Genomic DNA, 26,920 nt, shown 5'->3' with positions numbered 1-26,920 from the left:
TACTAGAAAAAGCATCTAAAAATTATATCTGCTCCTTAAAATTATCTAGAAATTTTTCTAATCACGAAAATGCAGAAAACAAGCCATAAAAATACGAGAAATCTAGAAAATGAAAATTACGGGTTCTCATATTCCTGACTCGAACTCGACTCGAAAGTATATTCGAGTAGTTCAAAATTCGGCTTGAACTCGATTTGATTGAGTTCAAACCAAATCGTTGACTGAGCTACTCGCGAGCTACTCGATAGTGGCTCGACTCGCTTACATTCCTACTCCTAGTTCTCCCCCCAGAAAGACCAAAATCACATAGTACTTTCCTTCCCAAAAACTAGTTATATATTTTTTTTGTTAAGGAATTAATGTTTTTTCTTGTATTAATTTTTAGGGAAGCAATAAGTCTAAAGTAATCCATCTTTTTCTATACTCTCTATTTCTCTATTTAAATAAAACCAATAATAAAGCGAAAGAAAAGATGAACAATTACCAAACTCGTAACATAACCCAAACCCAAACCCAAACCCGAAACCTCTGCTTTACTTCTCTATCACTATATATATGGGATGAGGGGCAGGAACGATCATCAGATGAATTGCTCTTGAGCTGTTAACGGTTAAAATTTAATCCTAAAAAATTGTACGGTTCAGATTATTACTTGTATCTCATTTTTAATAATGTGTATAGGATCCACAAAATTTTATTTTAAAATTACATGTTATGCAAATAAAATTATGTCATGTAAAAACAAAATTACGCGGTGTGCGAAATAATGCACAAAACCGCTAGGAACGGTTGCTAACGTTCCTGTCCGTGGTCCCTATATATATTCACCGGTCAGCGGGGGTTTTTCGGTCATTTTGACTCAGAAGAAGAGCTACTTCATCACTGACACCAGCCTCAGCTTTCGCGCTCCCCAATTGTCGCCGGACAGGGCGTAATTTCCCAATTAAAAACCCTCGAATTTTTCCATAGCTATTGGAAACAAAATTAGCTACAATTAATTACCAAGGCCGAATAATGGAGAAAAAATACGGATTGCAACTTCGGGTGAAACCCTCGCAACAAAAGAAACTTCCTCCTAGACCTCCTCTTCCCAAGTCCCTCGGCTTTCGCGACGACGACGACGATGATAACCGCGTTGAAGCTGAAATTTCGCGGCAAGCCTACAAAAACAAGTCTCTTAGAGATGTGAGTATTGTCAATTAGATTTTTTTTTTCAAATTTGTTTTGAAGTTTTTCCTTTTATTTTTTCCCTGAATTTTATGAATTCTTCGGGAACTGAAGGTTGAGGAGCAGCATAAGAAGGCATTGGAAGAGGATCCCTCGGCGTTTGATTATGATGGAGTTTATGATCAAATGAAGCATGAAGTTGCTCGTCCTGTTGCCAATGATCGGCAGGAAAGGAAGGTAATTTTTTTTCCTTCACTGTTATGAAGTTTTTACCTTTTTCTTGTTGGCTTTGATTTTCTATTTAATTGCTTAATCTGAGTGATTAATGCCCTAAATTAGCTGCAAATTTCTGGTGGTTTGGTGGAAGTTGGAATTCAAGTGATTATATGTTGTTTAAGGAGCATTCATAGTGAAGCATGTTGATTATTTTGTGGTTATTTTAATAGCAGTAATTTGTGGGGAAGAACTGCCAAGTAAGATAATCTTGGTTACTCGTGATCTCAACTAAGAAAAAGAACATGAAAGTTTGTGCTAGTTCTTGAATATTAGGAATAGTGTGAAGTTGCCCATGTTTGATTTCGGGAACTAGCAGTTGCTTTTCATGGACATGATCAAGTGCAAGGCTGTTTAAATAAGGTAGGGACTAGTGTTGAAGAAGGTAGTTGGAGAGTTCAGATTAATGCCCTATCTCATTCTCGCAAGCATCTAGCCAAGGTAGTTTGCACGGTAGAATAAAGAAATAATGTCTGCAACCAAATGATCCATGGGCCTATAAATTCTATTATATAAGCGAGGCACTCCCCTGCAGCCTGCCAACAAGATGTTAAGATGAGCTAGTGCTTTAATAGTTTGCATGGAAATGCTAAATAGAACTTTAGTAATCCACTGGATGAGTTAAATTTTACTCTTTACTCTTGGGCTGGCAAAAATTACAACCATCTAGAGCACCCAAGGTGATACGTTAAGGAGAATGACAAATTGTGCCTCTGTACATAAGGGAGCGAATTCCCCCTCCACATGGTATTTGTTTTCCAGGGGGTGAGTTGGGTTGTAGCATGTGAGTAAACATTGGATTAAACTGAGTAATATTTCACTTTACCGCAAGCGGTTACTTACCTTTTGATATTCTCTTTTTAGCATCTTTACTCTTCTGTTCAACATTGCCAATAGATCAAGGAGAAGCAAGCAGAATACTAAAAGAGCAAATATTACACCCCAGTATTCTGTGTGAGGATCATGTGGAGGTGATGAGACGGAGAGTATTGAGGGAGTGGGAACATAAAATATACTACATGATCATCTATCGTCTCTGTTTTGCCTGCATTTGTGCTCTTCTGCAGCCACATGAATGTATCTGGAATAAATTTATGTGAATAAATATTTTGTTTCTGCTGAAAGTAAGAAGAATTTAGTAGTAGCATTAGTGATTTTCTACTTGCTTATGGAGCCGCCTTGTTTATGAATATGTGATGGTTAGAGATATTAAAAACTGTATTTCCATCTATTATTTTTTTCCCTTCAAAAGAAATAAGGCCTTTATAAGGTTTTGTCTCCTTTCCTAGATGTTATTGTGTATGTATTGTTTTCCATTCGTCTCAGTTTTTTCTCCCCCAACTAATACCCAAATTTGTTGCTTACCTTGAATTTGTTCCTACGTATATTTGGTCTCTTGTTGCAGCCTAAGTATATTACAACACTAATGGAAAAGGCAAAACAAAGAGAAAGAGAACATGAGATAGTTTATGAGAGAAAACTTGCTAAAGAGAGAAGCCAAGAAGACCACCTCTATGCAGACAAAGATAAATATGTTACATCTGCGTATAAAAAGAAACTTGCGGAGCAGGCTAAATGGATGGAGGAAGAGCGTCTCCGGGAACTGCGAGAAGAGAAAGAGGATGTAAGCCACACTTCCATTACTCTTCATTTGGCATTATTTTGTTTGTTCACGCTTAAGATTGTGAATTAATGTTTATGTCCCATTACTGGATACGGGATGTCACTAGTGAATGGCAATCATTAATATTATTATATCATTTCTTGCAATTCTTATCTAATCTGTAGATTAGTTTAATGATTTTTCTTACTGCATACCTCCTTTTATTATTTTTGTTTTGTTGTACATGGGGCATTGGGGGTGTGAGGGCGCTAGGGTTGTAGGAGTACTGTATTGAGCATGCATATTTTCTTGGCTGCTGTTACTAAATGATTTTTTCATGACTAGACTTTCAAGTGGCTATCTTTCTTGGGAGTAAAATCTTGCACTTAATTGGTACTTACAGTGTCTTTTTAGGTTGGAGATGTTATTTTGCTGATTGTAATTTGAAGTTTTGTCCTTGATTCTCTCTCTCAAGTCTCTATACCTGATGATGTAGTGTAAAACTTAACTGACGTCATCTGTATGCACTACCATCAGAGTTATACTTTCTGTTGAATGAATTGAATACAACAATTTTTGTAGCAATTGTGCATAGTCTGCCTTGATCTTCCTGTTCTCTGACTTTCTGTTGTAAGTTTGTTGGACAATATCAGTAAACTTGAAGTCACTCATTAATGCTCCAGGTTACTAAAAAGACAGACTTGACCGACTTCTACTTCAGCCTTGGAAACAATGTTGCTTTTGGTGGGGGTAAGGCCGAGTTTACAAAGCCCAAGAAGCAGAGTGACGAACCTGTAAACAGATTACCTGAAGAAGTGCCTCCTTTGCCAAACTCTGAACCAGAGTCAACTAAGGAGATTAAGAGGCATGAAAATGAAAGTCAACGTTCTCCAAGGGAACAGTCTAACGATGGAGATGCCAATCCTTCTTCTGAAGCTTCCGAACATGAAAAGGCCAAAGATGAACCATCAGTAAGTGAACAACCAAGAGATAACCATCATAAAAGAAATCAGGACGCGTTAGCTGCCGCAAAGGAACGGTTTCTGGCTAGAAAAATGGCAAAGACTAATTAACCATATATTTATTTTAGGTATTCCGGATGTTTCTGGCATGATGGAAGAAGCTCATTTCCTGTTGATTCTCTGTATTCTGGTTCGGTGCATGTCTCTTACTACACATTCTTGTTTTTCTCCACTGTATAATTCTCTATGGCTATTTCTAATAACTGCTGTGAAATTACCTTCTTATTGTCACTTTGTCTCTATCAGCTTGGTCACTCATTCAATTTAATTGAGTTGTTACATCGTAGCTATTGAAGGAATGGAATGATGCTACCCCAGTTGAAAAGAAAGTTAAGAAGGATAGGCTAATTCAATTAGAGGAGGAAGGAAAAGAAAACAGACAGATATATTGCTTGGAAAGGGGAAGGAACAGAAAGTATATTAAAAAGAGCTCGTCATTCCTTCCGTTTCTCTCCGTTTTGCTCCTTATTATTTCCCCTTTCCCCTTAAATATTGATCAAACACAGAAGACCAACTCCCTCGTTGTTCCCTTTTACTTTCCGTCCCATTCCCGTAATCCAAACAACGCCCTAGTTTTCCAGCTTGATAGAGAAAAGCATATTGTCAGGGGCATGGTGTAGACCAGTGTTTTGAAAACCGGACCGGACCGGCCGGTTCGACCGGTTGAACCGCGAACCGGCCATGGTTCCGGTCCGGTTCAATGCCAAGTTTGACTTTGTCAAGAAACCGGTCAAAAACCGGTCGGACCGCTAAACCGCTGAACCGGATTTGAACCGGTTATTTCCGGTTTTTGAGTTTTACTTTTTTTTTTTTTTTTTTTTTTTTGCAAAATGTAGTTATCAAGATTCGAACTCAAGATCTTTGTAATAGAAGACCAATGTAGTAACCGTTGCACTATCACATCTTATTAGTTTTTTTTGATAACTTATTTATATAAAACAAACACTCATATTTCTTTTGTTCCATTTTTTTCACAAAATATCATCCTTTCATGACTCTTTCTTTTTAATCTTCAACACACACACACACACACACACACACTCTCTCTCTCTCTATCATCTTTTCTTTTGCCACTCATTTTTTAATCAAACCTCTTTATTTTTAATTTATTGATGTTTTCTTCCATATTTTAATTTTGTTTTTGTCCATTAAATTTAAAAAAGTTAAAAAAGAATTATTTTTCTTTAACCCAATTTATTTAATACCACAACCACTCACTTTTATCTAATTTTTTGTTTCTTATCAAATTTGCATTTCTATTTTCAATTCTCTTGATTTTCTTCGAACTCCAAATTTCCTTTTTTAAATTGTAAATTTAAATTCCAAAATGTAAATTAAAATTTAAGTTCACAATGTCTAAATTCTCATAGACGTGAATTTTGTATAATTTCAAATATTGTGATATTTTTGGATTATATTTAAGATTTTTTTGGTAGATATAATTGAAATTGAGATGAAATTTATTTGTTTTAACTTATAATTTAAAAAATTTATTTTTAAAAATCCAAGTTATTCAAAAATAGTAAACTTTTCATCATATAAAGTATTAAATTATCCATTACATGTCTTATTTTGTGCACATATATATTTATATAAATTATTTTTAAAAAAATTCATTGAACCGAGGTTGAACCGGTCCGACCGGTTGAACCTCGACCCTTTCACTTCACCGGTTCGATTAACGGTCCGGTTTTTAAAACATTGGTGTAGACTTGACAATTTTAGAACAACTGGTCCTCCATGCAAAAACGATAAATAGGGATGGCAACAGGTCCACTCTGTTACCAAAAAACTCTCCCCATTCCCGCCTCGTCCCCCGCCCCCGTTCCCCCCACGCCCCACCCTGCTTTTCCTGCAGGTGTTTGTGGGTGATAATTTATTTTTTTAAAAAAGTTTTTATTCAATAGATCAAAACTAAATTCAAAGAATAAAATAAAATAGGAAACTGGAAAAAGTGAAAAAAGAAAATTGTTGAAATAAAACACCAAGAAAATTAAGAAACTTAATTGGATTGCATAGATAATATTTGGGAATACTCATAAAATGTATAACATATTTGTGTCAAATATCAATTAGGAATTTGAATAGAAATGGGATATAGGTTATGTTTAGTTGTCAAATATTCTAAATTTATTATTATTAGATTATACAATATATTATATTTATTTATATTAATAAATTGAAGCGGGGGAGAAAAATTAATATAAATTTTTCTCTCCTCGTTTAAAACGGAGGAAGAAAAATTCCCCCCATCCCGGCCCCCGCCCCGCCCTATCTCTCACCCCATTACTCCCCCCATAGGATGGGCACTCGCAGGCACTCGTCCCAATTGTCATCCCTAACAATAAAGAATTCATCAAAAATAAGTTGCTTTGGTGATTCTTTTGGCCAATTAAAGGGAGTAGAATCGTGACAGTAATTAAAGGGAGTAGAATACGATTTTTCCTTAACTTTTCTACTAATTCTTTACCATATAAAAAACAAATTAGTGATTAGCATAGCTAACTTCACCTTAATTTGCAACTTTTAAGTTTATCCACTTCAATCAATGTTGCTCATTATAGGCTGTAATAAATACCATTACAGAGGTACTGAGTTTTTGGTTCAACGCTCTTTTACTGCATAATAATCGAGGTGAAGGGTCCCCATATCCCCATAAAGAAATGAACTGGGAACAAAATTGAGAACTCATACAGTAGCAGACAAAGAGCAACTATTGTAGGTTTCCATTTCCCAGCTCGGCTTGAAACTGACAGTTCACGTGTATGTGTATTAAACCCATGCTCCCGTACCCAATAGTCCAACACCAATTGTAGCATGGGCATCGTGGCATCAATCTCAAGCAATAATAAAGTGTTTTAGGCTATTGTTATGGGCTTTGGTGTGAAGCAATTTGCACTATAGACGAAATAGTAGTTTGTCTACTATTGCCTAGAGAAAAAGATGGCCACACTGTTGCTAAAGGCTACATTCACCACAAAAAAGCACAGGCGGACAATGGAAAGTGGTGCCCCCATGGGTTTAGCCACATGGTAACAATGTTCCTTGGGACATTTAGGTCTCGAATTCGAAATTGCACTATGGAGACGCCTGTGCACTTATCGTGCCTTGGTCGGGTTGGGGCGTCGGGCTCAGGCCGCAGGAAATTTGTTGGACCCGTAAGAATTGACCCAGATACCCCTGGATCGACAAAAAAAAAAAAAAGACAACAGAAAGTGGTGCTAGCTAGCTGGGAGGTGTACAAGCTTTGTGCAGTGGTAGTAATGGCTTGAGGTAGGGCGTTTTTTCAAAGGAAGTGGGATTAAGAGAAGACAATGGAAAAGAGTCAAGGAAAGGAACCTAATGAAAATGTAATTACTAAGCCAAGAAATGTTCATTAACATTAGCAATATTTAGAACATTATTAACAGGTAAATCAGCCCAAACCAAGCAGTGACTAACGCAAAATTGACGGGCACTGCTGTGTGACTAAGGAGGCACATGCACAAGATATGTTGATATGGTTTAAATTCTCTCTTTATCTTGTTTGGGTTACTATTTACTAAGGAAAAGTCTTAACGTTTTTCATAAACACAATTTTTAATCATCTTTTTACTTCACATACGTCAAATAGTTACAGTACATGTTTCTATAAAAACAATCCAAACGGGAAGGTCCTATGATACTTTATCTGTTTGTCTTCTATATCTGATGAAGAGATACATGGGATCGTTTGTGAAGCACCAGTTTGTCTACTTCGGAAGCAATTTGTTGCATAGTTAGATAGTTGTTGATGCCGCTTGTTAATTTCACATGCCATTAGTGCTTTTGCCTTAAAGTTTCTAAAAGTGTTTAGCACCTCTATCGTTCTATGCATGACCACAATGCATGCCACTAGATTTATGAATTTCACTGTAACAACTGTTTTTCTTGGGAAGGGGTAAGGGTAAACTTAGAGTTGAAGCTATCCTCATTGTAACTTGCAAAGAAAAGAATCATCCAAATCACAAGGTATGATCAGTCTGCAAGGTCAAGATACACATGAGCACATACTTTAGTTCCTTTAATCATGCCTCGTACATAATTTGGCTGAAAAGCTGGTGGCAAAAGGCAACAAGAACTATTGTTCGATTAGCCGTATCCCTTCTGAGGAGGGTTGGGTTTGGTGTTTCCCCTTCTGAGGAGGGTTAGGTTAGGTGATTTGGGGAGGAAACGTAAGTGAGAGATCCGTTTTGTATTGCTGGGGGTTGAATTGCTATAAATTCTTACCATGGTCGAAACCAGCCAAACAATGTGAGGAATCACGTGTGAAACAATCTCTTATACTAACGCATAATGCTTCCAACAGTATTCATTTTTAATTTGCATACACAGCTAATGTGAGAGTTACATTCAACCAAATCCTTTAAATCTTATATCTTCAATACCACAAGAAACGATTTTGAAAAGTTATCTGAGACCCTCTAAAGTCTATAGGCTGGAGATATCCCCAGTGCCACAAATATAGACAAACTAAACAAATTAACTAACAAAACCAATGAGCTTAAGAAATCTCTAAATTGGGTAATCATTATCCCATTGCGCTTTCGGACAAGAACTTCATCGCCAAATCTGTTCAAAGTTAGTCACTTGCGGCATCAATTGCTGCTTTAATGAACGTGATGTTGAAGTTAGGCATGATAGGGAAGTATGCATGGAAGTTGAGTTTTCATCAGTTCAGTAAAAACTAATATTGAGCATAAGCATATTTATGTCTACTTTATAAACGGAGTATGGCCAAATGTAAAGCGCAGACTTCAACCCTTGACTCTCATTTTCTTCTCAGCCTAAATATGTAAAACAAAGTGCAGGATCGGGGTTTGAGTCTTTAGAATTGTTACTGCTTGATTTTGAACACTATTTACAACGGCTAAATGCCTAAGTTGGTGAACATTGAATGCTTTTCAGCAGGTTTCCAAGATTTTCAACCACACCGACGTTATCATTAAGCCCCCTTTCCAACTTTGCGGTTAGCATAGATTCAGTGGGTACAAACACTAAAACACATGCAAGAGGACAGTTGTGCAACCTCAGAGGCAGCATTGTGGCGTTTGTCATCAGCCAATAGCCTAAGCTTTATTGTCCTTTTTTGTGCTTTACTTGAGACAACAAAATACAGCTCTTACTAGTACTAATACAACACTAGTCTTGTAGTAGTTGTATTATTGGTTTAGTTTATCTTCTCTGATCTCCAAATCATGGCACAAACTTCAAGAACGATGCCTTTCTTTTCCTGCTCTCTCCCCTTTTTCTCTCTTGTCTTTCTATTGCAAGCCCTGCAGATTTCCTCATCATCACCCACCCCAATAACTATACCTCTTTCATTTTCCAGCACAGATTCATATGCAGATCTGTACCAAAAGCTTTCTCATCTAGCTTCAGCCTCCTTAGCCAGAGCCCACCACATAAAAAATCCTCAACTATCCAGTACTGCCTTCACCAGCACTACTCCTCTGCTGCCTCACAGCTATGGTGGCTACTCAATTTCACTCAGTTTTGGCACCCCACCTCAGACAATCTCCCTCGTCATGGATACTGGTAGTGGCTTTCTTTGGTTTCCATGTACCAAAAAATACCTATGTAAAAACTGTTCATTTCCAGGCGCACGGGGGATCACTTCGTTCAGTCCTAAACAATCATCATCAATTAAGATTGTTGGATGCTTGAATAAGAAATGCGGTTGGATTCATCCAAACTTTGATCCTCAGACAAGTTGCGGCGAATGCCAATCGCTTAGTGCAAAGAACTGCACTCAAATCTGTCCACCTTATGTGATTCTTTATGGTTCAGGCTCAACTGGTGGAATAGCAATTGTTGAAACTCTGGATTTGCCTAACAAGAAAGTTCCAAACTTTCTTGTGGGCTGCTCTCTTTTCTCATCCAGACAACCAGCAGGAATAGCTGGTTTTGGAAGGGGACCTGCCTCATTGCCAAGCCAATTAGGCCTCAAGAAGTTCTCTTATTGTCTTCTCTCTCGCAGGTTTGATGACACTGGCGAGAGTGGCTTCTTGGTGTTGGATGGTGACTCCAATTCTGGTAAAAAGACTGAAAATTTTAGCTACACCCCGTTGGCTAAAAACCCAATTGTGGCTGGGAAAAGTGCACTTCAGGTTTACTACTATGTTGGTTTAAGGAAAATCAGTGTTGGAATGCAGAAAGTAAAGATTCCATACAACTACTTAGTCCCTGATTCTGATGGCAATGGTGGAACTATAGTCGATTCAGGCTCAACGTTTACCATTATGAGTTCACCTGTTTTTGAAGTTGTGGCCGGTGAATTCATAAAGCAAGTGAAACTATACAGAAGAGCAGAAAATATCGAGTCCTTAACTGGTTTAAGGCCATGTTTCAATCTTTCTGGGCATGATTCCATTGTGTTGCCTGAGCTGAAGTTCAGCTTCAAGGGAGGTGCAGAGATGAAGTTGCCATTAGCCAATTACTTCTCACTTGTTGGTGGTAATGAGGTTCTTTGCCTGACTATGGTGACAGACAATATTGGTCCGGCCCTGACAACAGGGCCATCAATCATTTTGGGCAGCTTTCAGATGCAAAATTACAACGTGGAATATGATCTTCTGAATGAGAGATTTGGGTTCAGGCAACAATCTTGCAAGTGACAAAAAGTTCAAGCAGCAAATGGGGGAGAATGACAATTATTGCTAATAATTTCTTAGCTAGATAGTGTGATTATCCTGTTGAGCATGGGTTTATCTAATAATCTTTATGTGCTTTACAAAAGTGAATTGCATTCTTTGGTAGAACAAGCAAAGAGAGAAACTACAAGAACCATTTTACATTGACGAAAGCAGCATGTGCAATTGTAGGACAATTGGCATCTGTTTTGACATCTGGTGTAGACAGACGTCTGAGAAGAAGCACCGTGTTTTTTACTTTAATCTATTGAATAAGATTTTCAATCATACATTTTCTTCTTCTTCTTGTTTTTTTTTTTGGGTGTAATTCAACAAGTTAACGTTACTAAATTGTTTTGATTTTGAATTTGCAATCTTAAGCTGAGGCAAATGTTGGACAGTGTACAAGGATTTCAACAATATAAGTTGGCATGGGGTCCCAAGTCCCAACAAAGTTCTGCACTTTTCCTATAGTTCATGGCTCCACCATTTGCTGGAAAAGGCTTCCATCATGTGTATCAGCACATGCATTTTTGGAAGCAGCCACCCAAAAAAAAAAAAAGAAAAAAGGGGAGAGAGAGAGAGATGGATTTGTCAACGGTATTGGTCATTTTCCTTATTATGTTCCAAGCCTGTGACAAGAAAAATTGCATATGTATGCTGGTAAAAAGTTAACAACACAGAAGAATTAGATTTTCTTTTGGGAAATAAAGCATTTTTTGTTTTTGGGCATCAGGAAAGTGTGCTTTTTCAGAAAGGGATCTGATCCTGGAATCTGAACTTTTAAGGATGACGACAATGTCCAAGATTGCTTTAAGGCCATCAAAAAGTAGGAGCAGATAATGTAAAGGGGCGATAAATGTATGAAATAGCATATCTTACTTTTGCACTCTCTTTTTTTTTTTTCGATCGAAAAATTTTGAATTTATGATCTCCTATTTATTTATAATACCTCTTACGTTACCATTTTATCCGGCCTTCTCCTACTTTTGTACCGTTTAAAACCCCTTATTTCTGTACTTATAATTTGTCTGAGTAATTTGTGTAATTTACAAGAGGAGATGCTAGGAAACTTCGTTTTGCAGAATTTGTGAAAAGTCAATTGTCTGCCTCATGTCCTTATTGCCACCAAGAAGAATAAAGTCAAGTGTACCGTTCAAAGTTCTCAATAATTAACGTTTTCTTGCCATCTGGTGACACCAATATGGCTCCCAATTACCAAGTTTGTGCACCAAATCATGGCATATGGACAAAAACTACAGTGAATTGATCAGCTGTAGCTCATGAATAATCAGAAGAACGGAAAAAGAAAAGAAAAAAAAGGAGGAATAAACTTTCTTTTTTGGTAAAAAAGAATGCTTTCTTGCACTTAAATTGTGGGGATATGGACCCCTAATAGTGGTACGAGTTTGGGAGTTTTCAGTTAGCTACTAAATGCGAGTATAGTAGAAATTATGGCATCCTTCTCTGTTCTGCGGACACAGGTCGTGATCTTGGCCCGAAAGAGGACCAAACTGTTTCTCTTCCCCCTTTCTATTTTGGTACCATATCAATTGCCAAATAAACACTCCAGTTCCCTGGCCATCAGGGAGGACTTAAGTCCCTCTTGATGAGCTTTGGGTCGGGGTTTAAACCACAACGGTAGCAAAAAAACTCAAGGGTGGTGTCATAACACCTTTTTGGTATAATCTGTATATCTACTAGTCCCTAACACACAAGTCTCCTTAGGCTCCATTGTAGCAAAAAAAATCCAATGGTGGTGCCATAGCACCTCCTTAATCTAGTCAAATCTATATACCTACTAGTCCCTAACACACACACACACAAGTCTCTTTAGACTTTATTTGTAGCGAAAAAAATCCAATGGTGGTACCATAGCACCTCATTAATCTAGTCAAATTTGTATACCTACTAGTCCCTAACACACAAGTCTCCTTAGGCTCCATTTGTAGCGAAAAAATCCAATGGTGGTGCCATAACACCTCCTTAATCTAGTCAAATTTGTATACCTACTAGTCCTTAACACATACACACACACAAGTCTCCTTAGACTTCATTTGTAGTGAAAAAAATCCAAGAGTGGTGTTATAACACCCCCCTTGATCTAGTCAAGTCTGTATACCTATTAGTCCCTAACACACAAGTTTCTTTTGACTCTCCTCCTCAATAGATTAGAATAGAATAAGTTATACAATTGTTATCATTGCGGGGGTAAAAAATTGCCAAAGAAAGCTTTAAAATAAATAGTTTCTTCTGATTTTGAAGCATTTGATTTTATATAAAACTGAGGAGTCTCAGCAATACCACCAATAAAACTGACATTCTTTGTATAAAGCAACACCACCAATATATAAGTACTTGCAGAAATGAGACGAGTCTCAGCAATGCAATTACTACTGTTCAGCACAAATACACGATATGAACATAGTCAAAAGAAAGGCGCGCGTAAACGTGAAGAGCCAACCGATACAAGTGTTTATGCTATAGATGGAAAAAATGTGTTTTATCTATTGACGTTTGTGCACTCACCGGAAAAATCTGAAAAAAGAGGGCAAATTATACTTTATCCTGCTGTAGTTTAGTATTTTTTTTTACATAATCTCCCTATAATTTCAAAAATTATAAATAATTCTATCATGGTTTATATTAAAGTGTCTTACGGAAATAGTCATTTGTAACGAGACTTTTAAAAATATCGAAATTACCCTTATAAATACATACTAATACATTAACCCGTATGATTTAATATTTTACCATATAACCCCCTTATGATTTTCAAAATATACACATAACATTTCTGAGTTAATAAATAATTTTCAACTTTATATAAAAGTATTTTTGACATTTTAGGTGACTCCGTTATGAATGATCATTTCCGTCATTTTGATATTTTAATTCAAACCACGAGGAGGTTATGTATAACTTGTGAAACCATGGGAATGTTATGTAAAAAAACTAAATCATAGGGAGATAAATCGTAATTTACCCAAAAAAATACAAATTGATGTGTACATAAGCACAAATTTTTCTTAGCAAATGTTGAATTGATGGTTGTTTAAGTGTTAACCCATTAAGTTTTATTCCATAAATCCCTCATTGGTGGACTGAATTGCAGAAAAATTCAGTCACTTTAACTAGCTAGGAGAAATTCCAAATCCAAAAGTTGAATATGCTAAACTGATAACCTCATAGTTTTAAGGGACCAAATATGTAAATTCTGCTGTCACCAAAAATGGAAATCAAAATGAAAAAGGCCTCCAGAAAGCAGAAAAGCTCCAACGGTGTCGTATGTTTCAAAATAGTAGCCTACTCACTGAGAAGAAATGGCGGAAGCTCCATCTCTGCTTAGTCTATGCCTGAATTTAATTGTCGATGAACTTTTACGCGGTAATCAGCTTTCTTCATCATAGTTTGAATAATCGATGAAAATTTCGGTTCAGCAATGAGAATTTTTTTCTCTAATTTGTTTTATATAAATTAATTCTGCATTTCAGGAGGTTGTGATGATGAATTTCTGGCAATTCTGTATAAAATTCCACCTGAACTATTCGATTCGATGTTGCCGGGCCTCACTCCTTTGGCTTTGGAAAATTTACACAGAAACATGTCAGTATATGTTTCTAAATTCCTAATTCTACTATTTGTTTTGTGTGTATAGCCTGAATTTGATGATATGTGTAATAGTTGTAGCAGCAGCATTCGATGTATTTGTGTTTTTATGCGAATGAGTTAATGTATTTGTCAGTTTTGAATTTGCGAAGTATAAATTTCGAAATTTTCAGATTTTTTAACTGTCCTGGTAGGAAAGGATAGAAAGCAAATTTGTTGGGGGGGTTTTTTGGGTTGGGAAGGGCTGGGGGGAGGTGAAACCAAATCACTCAAAGGGGCTTTCAATAGTTGCCTTTTCTATTTTGTTTAGACACGTTGCGGGGACGGGATCATGGCATAAGCGGTGCTTATGTAGGTTAATGAAATTTATTTATTACTGCAAGAAATCAAATAAGGGCTTTGTGACGATGATTCAAATGAAGCAAATGCTCGAGAACCAAGAATGAATTTTCTGGAAATTTTGGAGAAAATTTATTATTTCAGTCGTGTCTTGTTCATTTGAGTTCTGGTCATGTATTAAAAGTATAATTCTAATAGAATATGGTTGTAGCTGCTGTAAAACAGTTAGATGGTGTCACCACTTATTCTGGCAAGCTGATAAATGATGGAAAATTTACCTCAGCTCTTCCTGGTTTGCATTTGTTCTTGGTGAGCGGTTATGCAAAGAGACGACTTATGTCATGACAAGAATATGAGTCCTTTTGTGCAGGCCATCCCACGAATGCAGCACTAATGGACCTCAGGATGAAAATTCTGGAAGTCAAAGGAAGCGTAAGAGGTCTGGAAGAAAGATTTGGTTGTAGATCTATCTAAATAATATTTTGCATGTGTATTTTGAATTATAGGGATGTTCAGAATAGAGCTATAAAAATGATTAAGAACAAGTAGAAGTTTGCCAGTCTCACAGCATATGCATTACCTGGCAGATGGTTGAACTTTGAGGGAGCATGGAAGAAGCTGTATGAGGTGCGTTGGGGTGATTGTGGTGCTCAGATTCATTCAATTAGTTGGTTGGCAAAACAATTTGAAGCAAAGCATGAACTAAGAGATGATTGGCAGCAGATGTACTGGGAGAGACATTTACAGAAGTATTTACATCTAATTGAATGGGACTTATTAGAATAATTTGTCCTTTGTTGTGTCACTGTAATCCTTATACTTTTATTATGTCAACCTGAGAACAGTTGCCTCGATGCAGCAGCAGAGATAGCAATGGTCCCTTCTTTTAGTGATGGAATTGGAGTGATAAAAATCCCAGGTATGCATGGTTTTGTCTTCTTAAATTTGAGTGCTGCTCTTTGTGCATTCTGTTCTTGGTTAAAATGATTTAGTGATCAAGGGAGCATATCACTTAGTTTGCCTAATAGATGAACTTGGTTAATTTTTGAAGTTGTAGTAGGTTAAAACTGTGGGTCTTAGCCTACATACTGATAATTCAACTGCTGAAAATTGAATTCACGAGGAAACCTGATAGCTTTAACACTGCCTTCATATTTGACTCCCGCCTGTGATTGTAAGATATGTTTTCTGTAATACTTATATATTGTATGGTAACATCTCTAATCTTATTTTTGGGATCCTGGTTTCATGTTGAACTTTTTTGGCTGAAAATGACATTCTAGTTGACATGAATTCTTCCTCTGCACATGCTTGTGATCTCAGCAGTGAACTGGTCTGTTTAGGTGAAACTTAAGGTTGGTAACCGCCTGCTGAAACTCTTCTAAGGCTCCTCTATTAAATATGTTCTCATGGCTAGAAGGATTATCTATCTTGATTAACTGGCTCATAAAGAACTTAAGTCCCTGTCAGACTGAGCCCCTATCGAGTTTACTGAGGAGTATAAGATTGCGATTTTTCGTCGATGTTTTTCCTTTTCTATCGCTCACTTTCCGTCAAATGCTTAAATTGTTTTATAATTTTTATTTGAATCTGTTAATCGTCAAAACAGAGAGCCACTTAAAATACATGGCTTTTGGTCCATGCAGCTACCATAGTAAGATGCATAGGGTATTGGGAGCATATGAACAGTTCAGCATGTGACTACTCAAAGTTCTCAGATCACTGCCAACATTTTGGATTATATGCCAGGTTATGGCCTTGTTCTCGCTTGCTTTAGATTTTGCAAAATCTGAATATGGAGAATGATTGTAGAGAATAATCAGAATTTGTAAAAGCTACTCTTTGATTGTTTATGGATTTTAGCTTTTTTGCTTATTAAAAAGTCTATATGCTGAACACAAAAGCATATGAGAACATCACAAAAACTGATTATTTAAAATCACAATTTGTGATCAGCTAAAATAATCAACCGAGAACAAACCCAATGTGACTTTTGTCTCGATATCTCAAGAACAATGGCATATACTCTGGTGGGATCTATTTAAGGCTGATAAAGGTTCTTGTGTATACTTAGTTTTCATTAATTGCTACTACTGCTAAGAAAAATGAAAGACTAGAGCACTAGTATGTTTTCTGGCACATAATGTATCAATCATTTGCTCTTTTGGTGCTAAACTCTTGAGAGTTAGATTCATCAGTCCATATTTTCTTTGTTGCAGACGCCTGAGACTCCCCAGTGCTCTTTGCCTTCCAGAAATTTGTGTAAGTTAAATTCACGGTGTGAGATTGATAGTTTTTGTTAAATACTGTATGAATTAGTTAGAGGTGTTTGTTTAAAATTTTGGTTTCCTTGCTTTACTCATACATAAAAGGCCATTGCAATGTTGTAGATCCTTTTTAACAATGTCTTCAATGGTACTGTAGGTTAATTATTGGCATATAATTGGTTCTGATATGCAGTAAAAAAACAGAATTCAAAACTTTTCAGGGTGATTCGGCAAGAATAGCTAGTGAACCTATATAGCTCTAAGTAGCTTTGGTAATGAAGGATAATTAGTATAGATGAAATGGACTCCGAGTATGCGAAAACACATTAAAACTGAGTAAACTGCGGTATTCTTGGTGGCCTGAGTAATATTGAGGATAGTTTGGTAGATTCCTTTGAGCATTGTAGTGGACATTGAGGAAAGAGGGAGTGCGCTCTGTAGGAAGAGCTTCCTGGTTTTTGAAAATGTTTATTTTGCCCTTTCAGACTGGAACATGCCAAAAGGAGCTTAAGGCTAGGTTTGTTTGAGCACCAAACAGAGCATTTGACAAAGAAGTTTCTAGCTGTATCTTGCCTCATAAAAAGATTAGATTTCTTTAGGCTAAGAACTTTGTTTACTGGCATAGATATATGGCCCCAAAAGAAAATTTGATAGTTATGCTGAAGAATAGCAAATGATAGAAGTGCCAGTGGCATCCCTAACACCGTGATAAAATTCTGAATCAATACGACTCCTGCAGCTTGTTTAAGTAAACAAACTCCAATTTTCTCCCCCTACTTCATTATAATTGCTTCTAATTTTACTCCATTACAGGATTCTGAAATTCTTTTGCTGTCTTTGTTGTTTCATCTTATTAGCTGTAAAATTCTTTGAAAATGTCCCTGTTATATCCTGAGCTGCCATAGAGTTTGAAGCTTTAACTAGAATGCCTGTCATGACTATAATCTTGTATTTGTGTGGATTGGTATCTTCTAAATGTAGATTTTGACTTCATGATTGGAAGTCATCTTTACTGCTACCGTGTGTTCCTTTTTTTTTTGTGAACTTTGAGATGTCTTTTAATGCTTTTTAACTTTGACCATTGGCAGATTAACATGGTTCCCAAATCATTTAATGGTAGATGTGTTCCCCTGTAAATGAATATGAGTGAATGAATCTATCAATATCTCATGTAAGAAGAAAATGACTTATTCAGTAATTGTACGTACATAAGGTAATTAATTTTGAATTGAAATTAGTAAATGCAATGAATGTGTCCCAAGTATTCTTAAGCTGATTTAGCTTCTGAACTAAGAGTGATACATTCTGCATATTTTTCTATGCCTGCCTGATTACATGTCTATGATTATCCTGTTGTTTGCAGGAAAAGTCATTTACCATTTATTAAACGTACACTAAAAAGTATATGAATTTTGCTTTTCAAATTAGGCTGTTGTACATCAATGTTAGGTAAAGCTCTTGACGGAATCTGATTGACAGTTTGACGCATTTTTTCATCTCCTTGGGGATTATCTGATCATGAGTATATCTGCAGGATTTATTAAGGACCAGTAACTTGGAAACTTTGGAGATACACTGGATAAAGTTGAAGGATCATGTAAGTTTTGTAAGTTTTGATGTTTGTTTTTGGTTCCAAGTGTTTTGTAACTTTTATGAGCTAAGCACATTTTGTTCCATGCTTGCATAAAATGGTAAGGGTTGCTGGCATATTTCCTTAAAAAGGGGATCATCACATTTGGTGTTTACAATGCTGAATATTTGGTAGGTTATGTAGTAGAACAGAGTGCTTTCTAGAACTGGTGCAATAAATTAGAATAATATAACCGAAGGGCGTTGCACTGATAATAGTGGTTTTTATGTGATACCAAATGGTTGTTGGTTATGTTAGAAAAGGGCAAGCTTACGCTATCCAGAAAAATGAAGAAAAACAAAATCATGTAATTAATTTTCTTTTCACTTTCTTTTTCATCTCTATTTTCGAAATCAAGGTTAAAATGATTCTGTTGGCCAGTCGTTTTATTGTTTCTTTTGAAATTAAGTGGCATATTCATTTTATTGACCTTTAAGTGTGTGTGCTTTCCTTCATGTTTGTCTCATGTATTCAGCGCTGGCAATAAACTTCCAGAAATCTAATGTGTACATTTTTAATATCTTTTTAACTGGCTGCTTTGTGTGACAGGTTGATGGCATATGTGAACTTCTGAAGCAAAACAGTGAAACTCTAAAATCCATTGAATTTGTTCATTGCAAGCTTTCAACATCATTTATCGATGCTATATGCGATTCATTGTGGATCAAAGGTCTCAAGACACACGGAATAGAACATTTCTCAATCAGGATATCAAATTTTTTGGATACAAGTTCTTCTGCCTTACCTGCTGGTTTGGCATCTTTCTTGTCATCAGGGAGGTACTTTGTCTTTTGCATTCTTCGGTATTTTTAAAGATCTCTCTCTGTCTCTCTCTCTCTCTGTCTCTCTCTCCCCGCACACCCTCTTGTGCACGCGCACAGAATGAGATTCATGCAGCCATGCTAACTGTCAATGAGTAGGCTTTGTTTTGAAAACTTCTTTATCATTCTCTCTTGTATTGTGCATGTTTTGTACTCATTGCCAATACACTCGTGATGGAGTCATCTTTCTATTCTTTGCTTACCACGTTTAAGGGATGATCTAGGTTTTCATAATTAATTCCATCAAGTCTTTTTGATAATAGCTTTTTTGTTAGATGTTATATTTTTTTATCATCAGTATTACCCAATGGTCAGATTCTGAGTTATTTTATGTACTGAAGAAAGTTAAAGTGAGCCACCATTTGAAATTTCTAAATTTTCCATGGATATGATGAAAGGCAATATTATTTTATGTATGAGCTCAAGAATGAATCGAAGAACATAATATGCCTTCGTTTTGGGGACTGCTGCTTAAACTTCATAAAGTTTCTGGTTAAGAAGGCAAGAAACTTGGATAGCTTAGTCAAAGTCCGTCGTAGCAAGAGTGTGTTCCCAAGATAATGGTATACTTAGTTGGTTCACTTCTTTGTTATTGGATCTGTGAAAAACATCATTCCTCTCAAAGGAATTAAACATGTTGCTGTTTGTTTGTAGGCACTTCCTCATTGAGGTAGATAAATTTTAAAAAATGTTTTGGTCAAAGAATTGAACTAGGATAATGGCAGGGAGAACTTTTGATCTCTAGTGTCAGAGTGAACAATCTGTATGCATTGCTAGTCATCCTTTAAAAGTTCATGTCAAGGTTTCCATCAGGGTGCATGTCAACTGAGAAAATTTATATGAGTAGTTTGAAATTCTTAGATGCTTTTATTTCTTTAGGTGCTTGTCTTCGTTAAGCTTATCTGATGACCACCTTCGTCGAAATTTTGTGGAAATGATTTTGGATGTCCTCTTTGATTCTTCGTCTAATATAGCTGCTTTGGACCTTTCAGAAAACTATGTAAGTTTTAATATACGTATCACATGATTTTCACCACAAACTTTTCTGTTGGCAATCAGCCTTTAAGGATATTAACATGCAAAGTGCAGATGTCTGGATGGCCATCCCATTTTAAATGGACGTCTAGACCTGGCAAGCAGTTATCTTCAGGAATAGGCAAGTCATTGCAATCATTGCGGGTGCTAAATCTAAGGTACATGACATTATCTCCTGATGATTAGTAAATATTCAAATTTCTTGAAGATGAATGAAATCTTTCTTGGAGTTAATTAGCCATAGACCTGACAAGGGGATATCACATTAATGTCTGGAGCATGGAATGTCTTTCATTTTGTCCACAGTGTAACGATGAGGTTGTAGAGGCTGCCTTAAAGTTTATCAGACCTTTGCTTTTTACATAATTCTTTGATTTTTTTTTCTTTCTAATTTCAGGAACAATAATCTGCAGAGAGATGACGTAGACTTTCTTAAATATGCGCTGGTTTGCATGCCTAAGTTGGAGAGTCTTGATTTAAGTGATAATCCTATTGAGGATGATGGAATCAAGTTAGTAGACTGGCACATTCTTTCAACAGTTTTAAAGTACTAGCTTTCTGCTAATGCAGTATTTTGCAATCTATAGGAATATGATGCCCTATTTTGTTGAGATGTCAGAGAAACCTTTTTCGCTCATTGATCTGAAGTTGGGACAGTGTGAGCTTACTTTCAACAGTGTGAGTCAACTTTTAAATGTACTGTCAAGATGGAAGAAGCCACTGATCTCCCTCTCTATTGGAGAGAATAACCTTGGAAGGTTTGTAGGCATGAATTTTCATGCTTTCATTGAACTAACATCAAGCCAGTCCCCGATTTGACTTGGCAGGGAATGCTGAAATTATGGTTTGGTTGGATTTACCTGATGGCTGATTGATATTTCATTCTCTCTTGGAACTTAATTATGGGAGTTGTGCATGCAATTTCCAATCAATCTGGTCCACGTCATGATAACAGAAAAAATTTTCCCTATATATTGGCTCTGATAAATCTCAATGAAGACCCAAGTTGTTTTTCTCTCTGTTGTCTTAGGTTTTGTGTAGTGCTTTCTTTTTCTTGAAATATTACAGTGCCTGTTCTTCCCTTAATTCATTGAAGTTTTTTCTTCATTTTTGCCTTCTAAGCATTTTTGACATGGCCTGTTATTCTTGTGTTCATAATTCAATTTACCATCTGCTCCTTTTACGTGTTATACTAAAGTTTTGTTGCTTCTTGGCGAATTAATGTTTACCTAACTTTTGGTCCATCCTAGCTGTGATTAGTGTAAACACTGAGATGCAATAACCTATGGTGGATGCACAAAGTGAAATTTCTGACTTGTTCTAAGTTCTTAGTGCTGCAAAAGTTGTATATAGAATCAATCATATCAGTCCATCCTGTCCCTCATTAGTACCTTGTGCCTTGATGAATTTGTGATGCCCTTCTTTCTCATTTGTTTTTGATGGTATCCCTCACCCGTGTATATTTTTCAGATCGAGTCTTCTATGCCTGCTTATACTATAGTATATATATTCAAGATATCTTCCAGATGTAATGATGGGTGTTGGTTTTCATGCTTTTGTCCACTATATATCTGTTCAGCAAAATTGGGGCATTGTTGGGAAAGTTTCTCTCTAAGGGGCTTCAATCCCTTGACATTGATGATATTGATCTTGGTCCTCCCGGCTTTCAGAAAGCACAAGATGAAATAATGGGGGACCTGAAGCTTGTTTACATCAATATCAGGTTCAGCGGCTCTCTTATTGTCCCTACATTTTTTATTCCTTGTGCATACAATTAACGTGCTGAGTTACCTCATACAGCAAAAATTACGGTGGGATTGAAACTGCAAATTTCCTGTCAAAGCTCATTTCATGTGCTCCGGAACTTACTGCAATCGATGCCAGATGTAATTCCATGCCTGTGGAATCCTTGTCAATCATTTGCTCCACCTTGAAAGCTATGAGAGGTATGTTCTTCTAGTTCTGGTTATTCTGTTGTGCTGGACAATAGATACATCATACTTCCCCGTGAGTTGTTTGAACTAAACATGCCATGGCCGTGAAATATGTGTGTCAGGTTACATATTTTCTGTTTGATATTTGCTTTTTGGTTAATCAAGTCTAGTCTTGGTATGCATCACAACTTCCTGAAGAAGCTTTTAAGGACTTCACACATATAAGAAGAAATTGTGGTCTTAAAAGGTGGTTCATAACGGCTCAAGTCTGTCTAAGTACGGCTCAAGTCTGTCTAAGTTCATGCTTTATAATCCTGTATGGAGTTTTCCTTTACAAGATAATAAATTGCATAATTACCAGAACCACAGATAGGAGGCCTGTCAAAGTGTCGTGTATGGTGAACCACACATTCTCACTACATCTATGCTCCTTTCAATGGTTTATTGTGGCAGTAGAGCTGTAAAATCCCTTTTTATGTCCGGCTCAGAAAGTTTTACTTTGAGATAAGACATCCATGGTGGCAAGTTTTGCATAGAGTTGAGCCACTATGGCAGGATCCTAAGTCACTTAAGTGGCTGATCATTTTTATGAATGCATCAGAAGATTTGAAGTGAGAGTTAATATAAATGAAGTTCAGAAAACTTTATCTTAATGAAGGGGAGTACATCTTTCTAAATGGAGGTATCAGACGATTTTAAAAGAGTGAGCATAAAGCGAATTTTGAAAAAAATAGTTAATGACATTTTTTGCTGCCAATGAGAGCCTTAATTGGAACCTGTTTGATTGGTTCTGACACTTTATCAAGATATCCAACCAATATATCTTTTGCAAAATTAACATCTTGATACAAGGTGATTATTCGCATAGGCTTATTTCTTTTCCAATGGCCAGATACTGACCATAAGTTATGAAGGTTACGTTTACATATTGCAAATATTTTGGATAGGTTAGTATGAATTTAGTAGTTGAGATCGCACAATTGTCACTGAACTCTTTCTATTGGAGGATTTGAGCCTCAAGCCTACCACCTAATTATATTATTATAATTTTTTTTTTTTCCTGGGGTGGGGGTGTGATGGAGGGGTAGCAATCTGGAAACATTGTGCACTCAATTCCAGCAAACTAGTTTTGTTGTGACTGATTTTACACTTGTTCAGCGTTTTGTTGTTTGCTTGCTCTCTTCAGTGTTTACTAGGTTTCTTCAAATTCCTTCTGTGCTTCTTCTTCATCGAAGAATACAAGAAAGGTGTACACGTCAGCCATTACCCTTGAGAAAGCTGATCTATAACGTTAAAATGAAACTATCCTTCAATACCATCGCACTGGGACTTTTTAAGTGAAGTTCCAGGTTACAGAAAGCAACCCCTTCTCACTTAGTGACGTCACTTCATTCATTTCATGAGTTATTATTTCCTGATTAACTATCAGCATTCCTTCAAAGACTCTGCGTAAATTTGTTTTTGTTTCCTGCATGACACGACTATTTCTCATAACTTTAGCAGGGAAAACCATCTTTTGCAGCACCACTCGGTGCCCATGCTTCCCAAAATTGTCTTACTAGAGTTCTAGAGGATTTTCTCATACCCATGGATCAAAAATTAGCCACTCAAAGCACTGCATTCTTTTTTCCAGCATTTAGATGTTTGATAATCCACTGACCTTGTTTAGTGTTCTTTCTGATGAGAGTTTCATTTTGACCCCGTTGTGTTGTATGTGATATTGATTAGGGAAAGTAGAGCATCTGGATTTGAGAGGAAATACTTCATTGATACGATTTGCTGATGCTTCTCTGCTGGATGAACTAAAAATGAACAGAAAATCCATTCTCAAACTTGACTCTTCATACGACCCAGATGCTCCTTATGACCAGGATCCTTAGCGTCTTTTTTCGAAGGACGGTTGCTCAAATCTTAATGAATGGTAAAGCTGCGGAGATTAGAGACATTCAACTTGTCATCAATACATAAAAGCTGTAAAGAATGTTGACTGTGATTGAATTGTTTGACCTTTTATACATTCATCTTACTTTGTTCTTGCTGTTTCATTTCTTGGCCTGTCCTTTCAAGTTTTAAAAGTTAGGATGAAAATAAAAATCTAGTTCTTTGGAGTAAGAATGCAGCCACTGCCCTCTAGTCGCTACTAACAATTGAATTTTCTAGTTTTCAATAGCCATCATATACTGTAACCATTTGTTGGTGCAGGAACAGTAAAACTGTGACCAGATTTAGTGTTTTATCCGTTATTGAAACATTCTAGGACAATTAAACTAGATCTTTAGATTCAAGGGATTAGCTTTTTGTCTGGAGAAGATAAAAGAATAAAGAAAAACTTTATTATTGTGGCGTAGGATGTAAATTTTGTAAAACTTGACAAACTGCCTAAACAGATTAACATTATGTTGTAAAACTTCACATACAGCCTAAGGTGAATAACATATTGCTGTTCTATGTTTTCAAATGAAACTTCAGAAAAAGTTCTCATCTAGTAGCTGATAAGTGAAGGTGAAAGGAAAGAAGATAGAAACTCTTCACACAACGAAGAAAAATATCCACGACCCTCCATCCAGACAAAAATTACAATTGTATGCATGGAGATGGAAACAGGGCCAATACCACCAGTCACAGGGGTAATAGCTGAAACCTTTCTAATTGCTTCTTCACAGCAAACATCTCCAACCAGGCTGTAACCATCTGAACTTTTGGCATCCTACAAAAGTATCAGACCAATATGCATCACACAATATTTGGGCCAGCAGCAAGAAAAGAGTTGGAAGAAGACACCAAGAAAAGAGAACTCAAGGAGCATCTGCCTTGACAGAATTTGTGCCCATGTCAATCACAACTGCTCCTGGTTTTAGCCAGTGGCCTCTAATTATGTTTGGAACTCCAACATCAGTGATCAGACACCACAATGTCGGCTTCGCGGGCGACTTGCTCCGGGATTTTGGTGAAAGAGTGCACTACTAGACTCAGTGTTGCTGTGGTGCCTCTGCCGAGCGACAATGTATTACATGAACATATTAACTTAACGGGAAGATTCTCTATATGAGGCTGCCTGCAATAGCAACCCTACAATCTTGGTATCAAGTATTACAGTCTATTAAGTGTTCCATGGTTCTTCCATAATTGATGATCAACTCTGGCCTCCAATGTCTATAACTTGTTTAACGCTTCGTCCCCAAAAAGTATGAAATTCTTGTTGAGCTACTTATAGTTCAACAAACCAATCCACCGTCAAGCCTAAATGAAACCTTATTTTCTTCTCATTTCTTGATTTACCATGGAAAAATAAATCAGTACCTGACTTGCATAGATAACGTACCAAGCAACTGCATTCAAGCTCCACATAATTTCTAATTCCTTTCCATTAATTATAGTTTCTGAAATCTTACCCCACAAATTGTAACCTTCTTTTTCTATAATCATACCGCATTATTTCTTCAAACATTAACAGAAAAAAAAAAAAAGAAGAAGAAGAAAAATTACTAGCTTCCTATTTTCTTATTGTATAGCATATTTCTGTCCACGAAGAGAAAAAAAGAAGAAGAAAAAGAAGTACATCATGGATGGGTAGCCAATTGTGCGACTAACATTAGAAGAGAAAATGAAGATAGAAATATAATGTAAAACAACTACACATGCAGAGCGAACAGAAGGGTCTCATTTGCATGGATAGTTAAATAGTAGAAGCACTTATTTAAGTAAAGAGTTACCAGTGAAAGATGAAGAATGCTCAGCTGCAGAAGAAAAAGAAGAACATGTTGGTGGGATATGGAATCCAAACATCAGGTGAATCAAACGGACAAGAGAGGTGGGCTTTTTACAAGATATGAAGCGTCTGAACTTCTTTGTAAGCTGCTGCCGTGAATGAAATGATCTGTTTCCTCCTCTGCTGCACCACCACCACCACCAAACCCCTGCCACCGCAAGTCTCATGATTCTTCACGACACATACGGTGAAAAACTGAGAGAGTTCAAAGTGGATAGATCATAGAAGTAACAGGAAGTCCAGTATTTGGACATCTTTCTTGCTTTTGGTAAGGTGTACTTGTGCAGGTGAGGTGGACCGAGTGCTCTTGCCATTTTTTTGGGATAGGCTAAAATTGGCTGATGGCATATGCACCCCATGCCACAAAATTCTAAATGTTCAAAATGCAATTAGGGGCCTGAATCCAATAAAGCCCCTTGAAAACCAACAGCTTTGGCCTGTTGGCCACTACCATAGTCTTTTCTTTAAGGCTTGGTGGGATGGAAAGTCAAGACTCAAACTTTGTTTTTCATCATTTATCATTATCCGTGGCTTTCCATTTTAAATAGTCTAAATTCATACGGGTGCATAGTGCACCTGTCTGATTCGTTGGTAGTTCAGTTCTTGTCAGTTCGCCAATAGGTCCAGTTGGGCTCGCCAATAGGTCCAGTTGGGTCTTCCCCCTTAGAATAAGTTAGAGTGAGAGTAAAAGTAAATGTAGGGTAGACAAGTACCGATTGACAAAAAGAAAATAATAATAATAATAAAGCCCCTTAGAATAAGTTAGAGTGGAAGTAGAAGTAAGTGTAGGATAGATAAATG

The 26,920-nt window shown here is 36.7% G+C and overlaps 3 protein-coding genes and 1 long non-coding RNA gene across 7 annotated transcripts; 3 read left to right on the top strand and 1 right to left on the bottom strand.

The window, feature by feature from the left end:
* Window positions 1–868: 868 nt before the first annotated feature.
* Window positions 869–4,296, top strand: LOC113726172 (uncharacterized). The gene is made up of 4 exons (XM_027249739.2): window positions 869–1,185; window positions 1,282–1,404; window positions 2,846–3,064; window positions 3,727–4,296. The coding sequence occupies exons 1-4, from the start codon at window positions 1,015–1,017 to the stop codon at window positions 4,114–4,116; spliced, it is 903 nt and encodes a 300-aa protein (XP_027105540.1). The 5' UTR covers window positions 869–1,014; the 3' UTR covers window positions 4,117–4,296.
* A 4,643-nt stretch (window positions 4,297–8,939) lies between these two features.
* Window positions 8,940–11,003, top strand: LOC113726163 (probable aspartyl protease At4g16563). Its single transcript, XM_072075352.1, has one exon. It carries the CDS (start codon window positions 9,282–9,284, stop codon window positions 10,698–10,700), a length of 1,419 nt encoding a protein of 472 aa, XP_071931453.1. The 5' UTR covers window positions 8,940–9,281; the 3' UTR covers window positions 10,701–11,003.
* Window positions 11,004–13,948: 2,945 nt separating this feature from the next.
* Window positions 13,949–24,395, top strand: LOC113726152 (uncharacterized). 4 transcript variants are annotated; one of them, XM_027249708.2, is made up of 16 exons: window positions 13,949–14,102; window positions 14,210–14,321; window positions 15,034–15,102; window positions 15,251–15,412; window positions 15,509–15,582; window positions 16,310–16,412; window positions 16,883–16,925; window positions 18,465–18,527; window positions 19,110–19,339; window positions 20,261–20,381; window positions 20,471–20,574; window positions 20,814–20,927; window positions 21,004–21,174; window positions 21,996–22,139; window positions 22,217–22,362; window positions 24,079–24,395. In XM_027249708.2, the coding sequence occupies exons 1-16, from the start codon at window positions 14,039–14,041 to the stop codon at window positions 24,228–24,230; spliced, it is 1,872 nt and encodes a 623-aa protein (XP_027105509.2). In that variant the 5' UTR covers window positions 13,949–14,038; the 3' UTR covers window positions 24,231–24,395. The 4 variants fall into 4 exon arrangements, with proteins under 4 accessions (XP_027105509.2, XP_071931446.1, XP_071931447.1 ...); XM_072075345.1 differs by lacking the exon at window positions 15,034–15,102; XM_072075346.1 differs by lacking the exon at window positions 21,004–21,174.
* A 307-nt stretch (window positions 24,396–24,702) lies between these two features.
* LOC140035238 (uncharacterized) lies at window positions 24,703–26,500 on the bottom strand. Its single transcript, XR_011839225.1, has 2 exons — window positions 26,064–26,500; window positions 24,703–25,057 (listed from the first exon to the last, which is right to left on the bottom strand). It is a non-coding gene; the product is annotated as an uncharacterized lncRNA (long non-coding RNA).
* Between the last annotated feature and the right edge of the window lie 420 nt (window positions 26,501–26,920).

The sequence above is a fragment of the Coffea arabica genome, chromosome 1c (genome assembly GCF_036785885.1).
Source record: "Coffea arabica cultivar ET-39 chromosome 1c, Coffea Arabica ET-39 HiFi, whole genome shotgun sequence".
NCBI classification, from domain to species: Eukaryota; Viridiplantae; Streptophyta; class Magnoliopsida; order Gentianales; family Rubiaceae; genus Coffea; species Coffea arabica.
The sequence above is the reverse complement of the archived record's forward strand: the minus strand, read 5'-3'. Positions and strand labels throughout refer to the sequence as shown.

Excerpts from the sequence above, each read along its gene's own strand:
- LOC113726172 (XM_027249739.2), top strand. The coding sequence starts at position 1,015 with ATGGAGAAAAAATACGGATTGCAACTTCGGGTGAAACCCTCGCAACAA. Across the intron at positions 1,186-1,281 it reads AAAACAAGTCTCTTAGAGAT|GTTGAGGAGCAGCATAAGAA; the intron begins GTGAGTATTGTC and ends CGGGAACTGAAG. Across the intron at positions 1,405-2,845 it reads ATGATCGGCAGGAAAGGAAG|CCTAAGTATATTACAACACT; the intron begins GTAATTTTTTTT and ends CTCTTGTTGCAG.
- LOC113726163 (XM_072075352.1), top strand. The coding sequence starts at position 9,282 with ATGGCACAAACTTCAAGAACGATGCCTTTCTTTTCCTGCTCTCTCCCC.
- LOC113726152 (XM_027249708.2), top strand. The coding sequence starts at position 14,039 with ATGGCGGAAGCTCCATCTCTGCTTAGTCTATGCCTGAATTTAATTGTC. Across the intron at positions 15,413-15,508 it reads TGGGAGAGACATTTACAGAA|TTGCCTCGATGCAGCAGCAG; the intron begins GTATTTACATCT and ends ACCTGAGAACAG. Across the intron at positions 20,575-20,813 it reads TTGCGGGTGCTAAATCTAAG|GAACAATAATCTGCAGAGAG; the intron begins GTACATGACATT and ends TTCTAATTTCAG.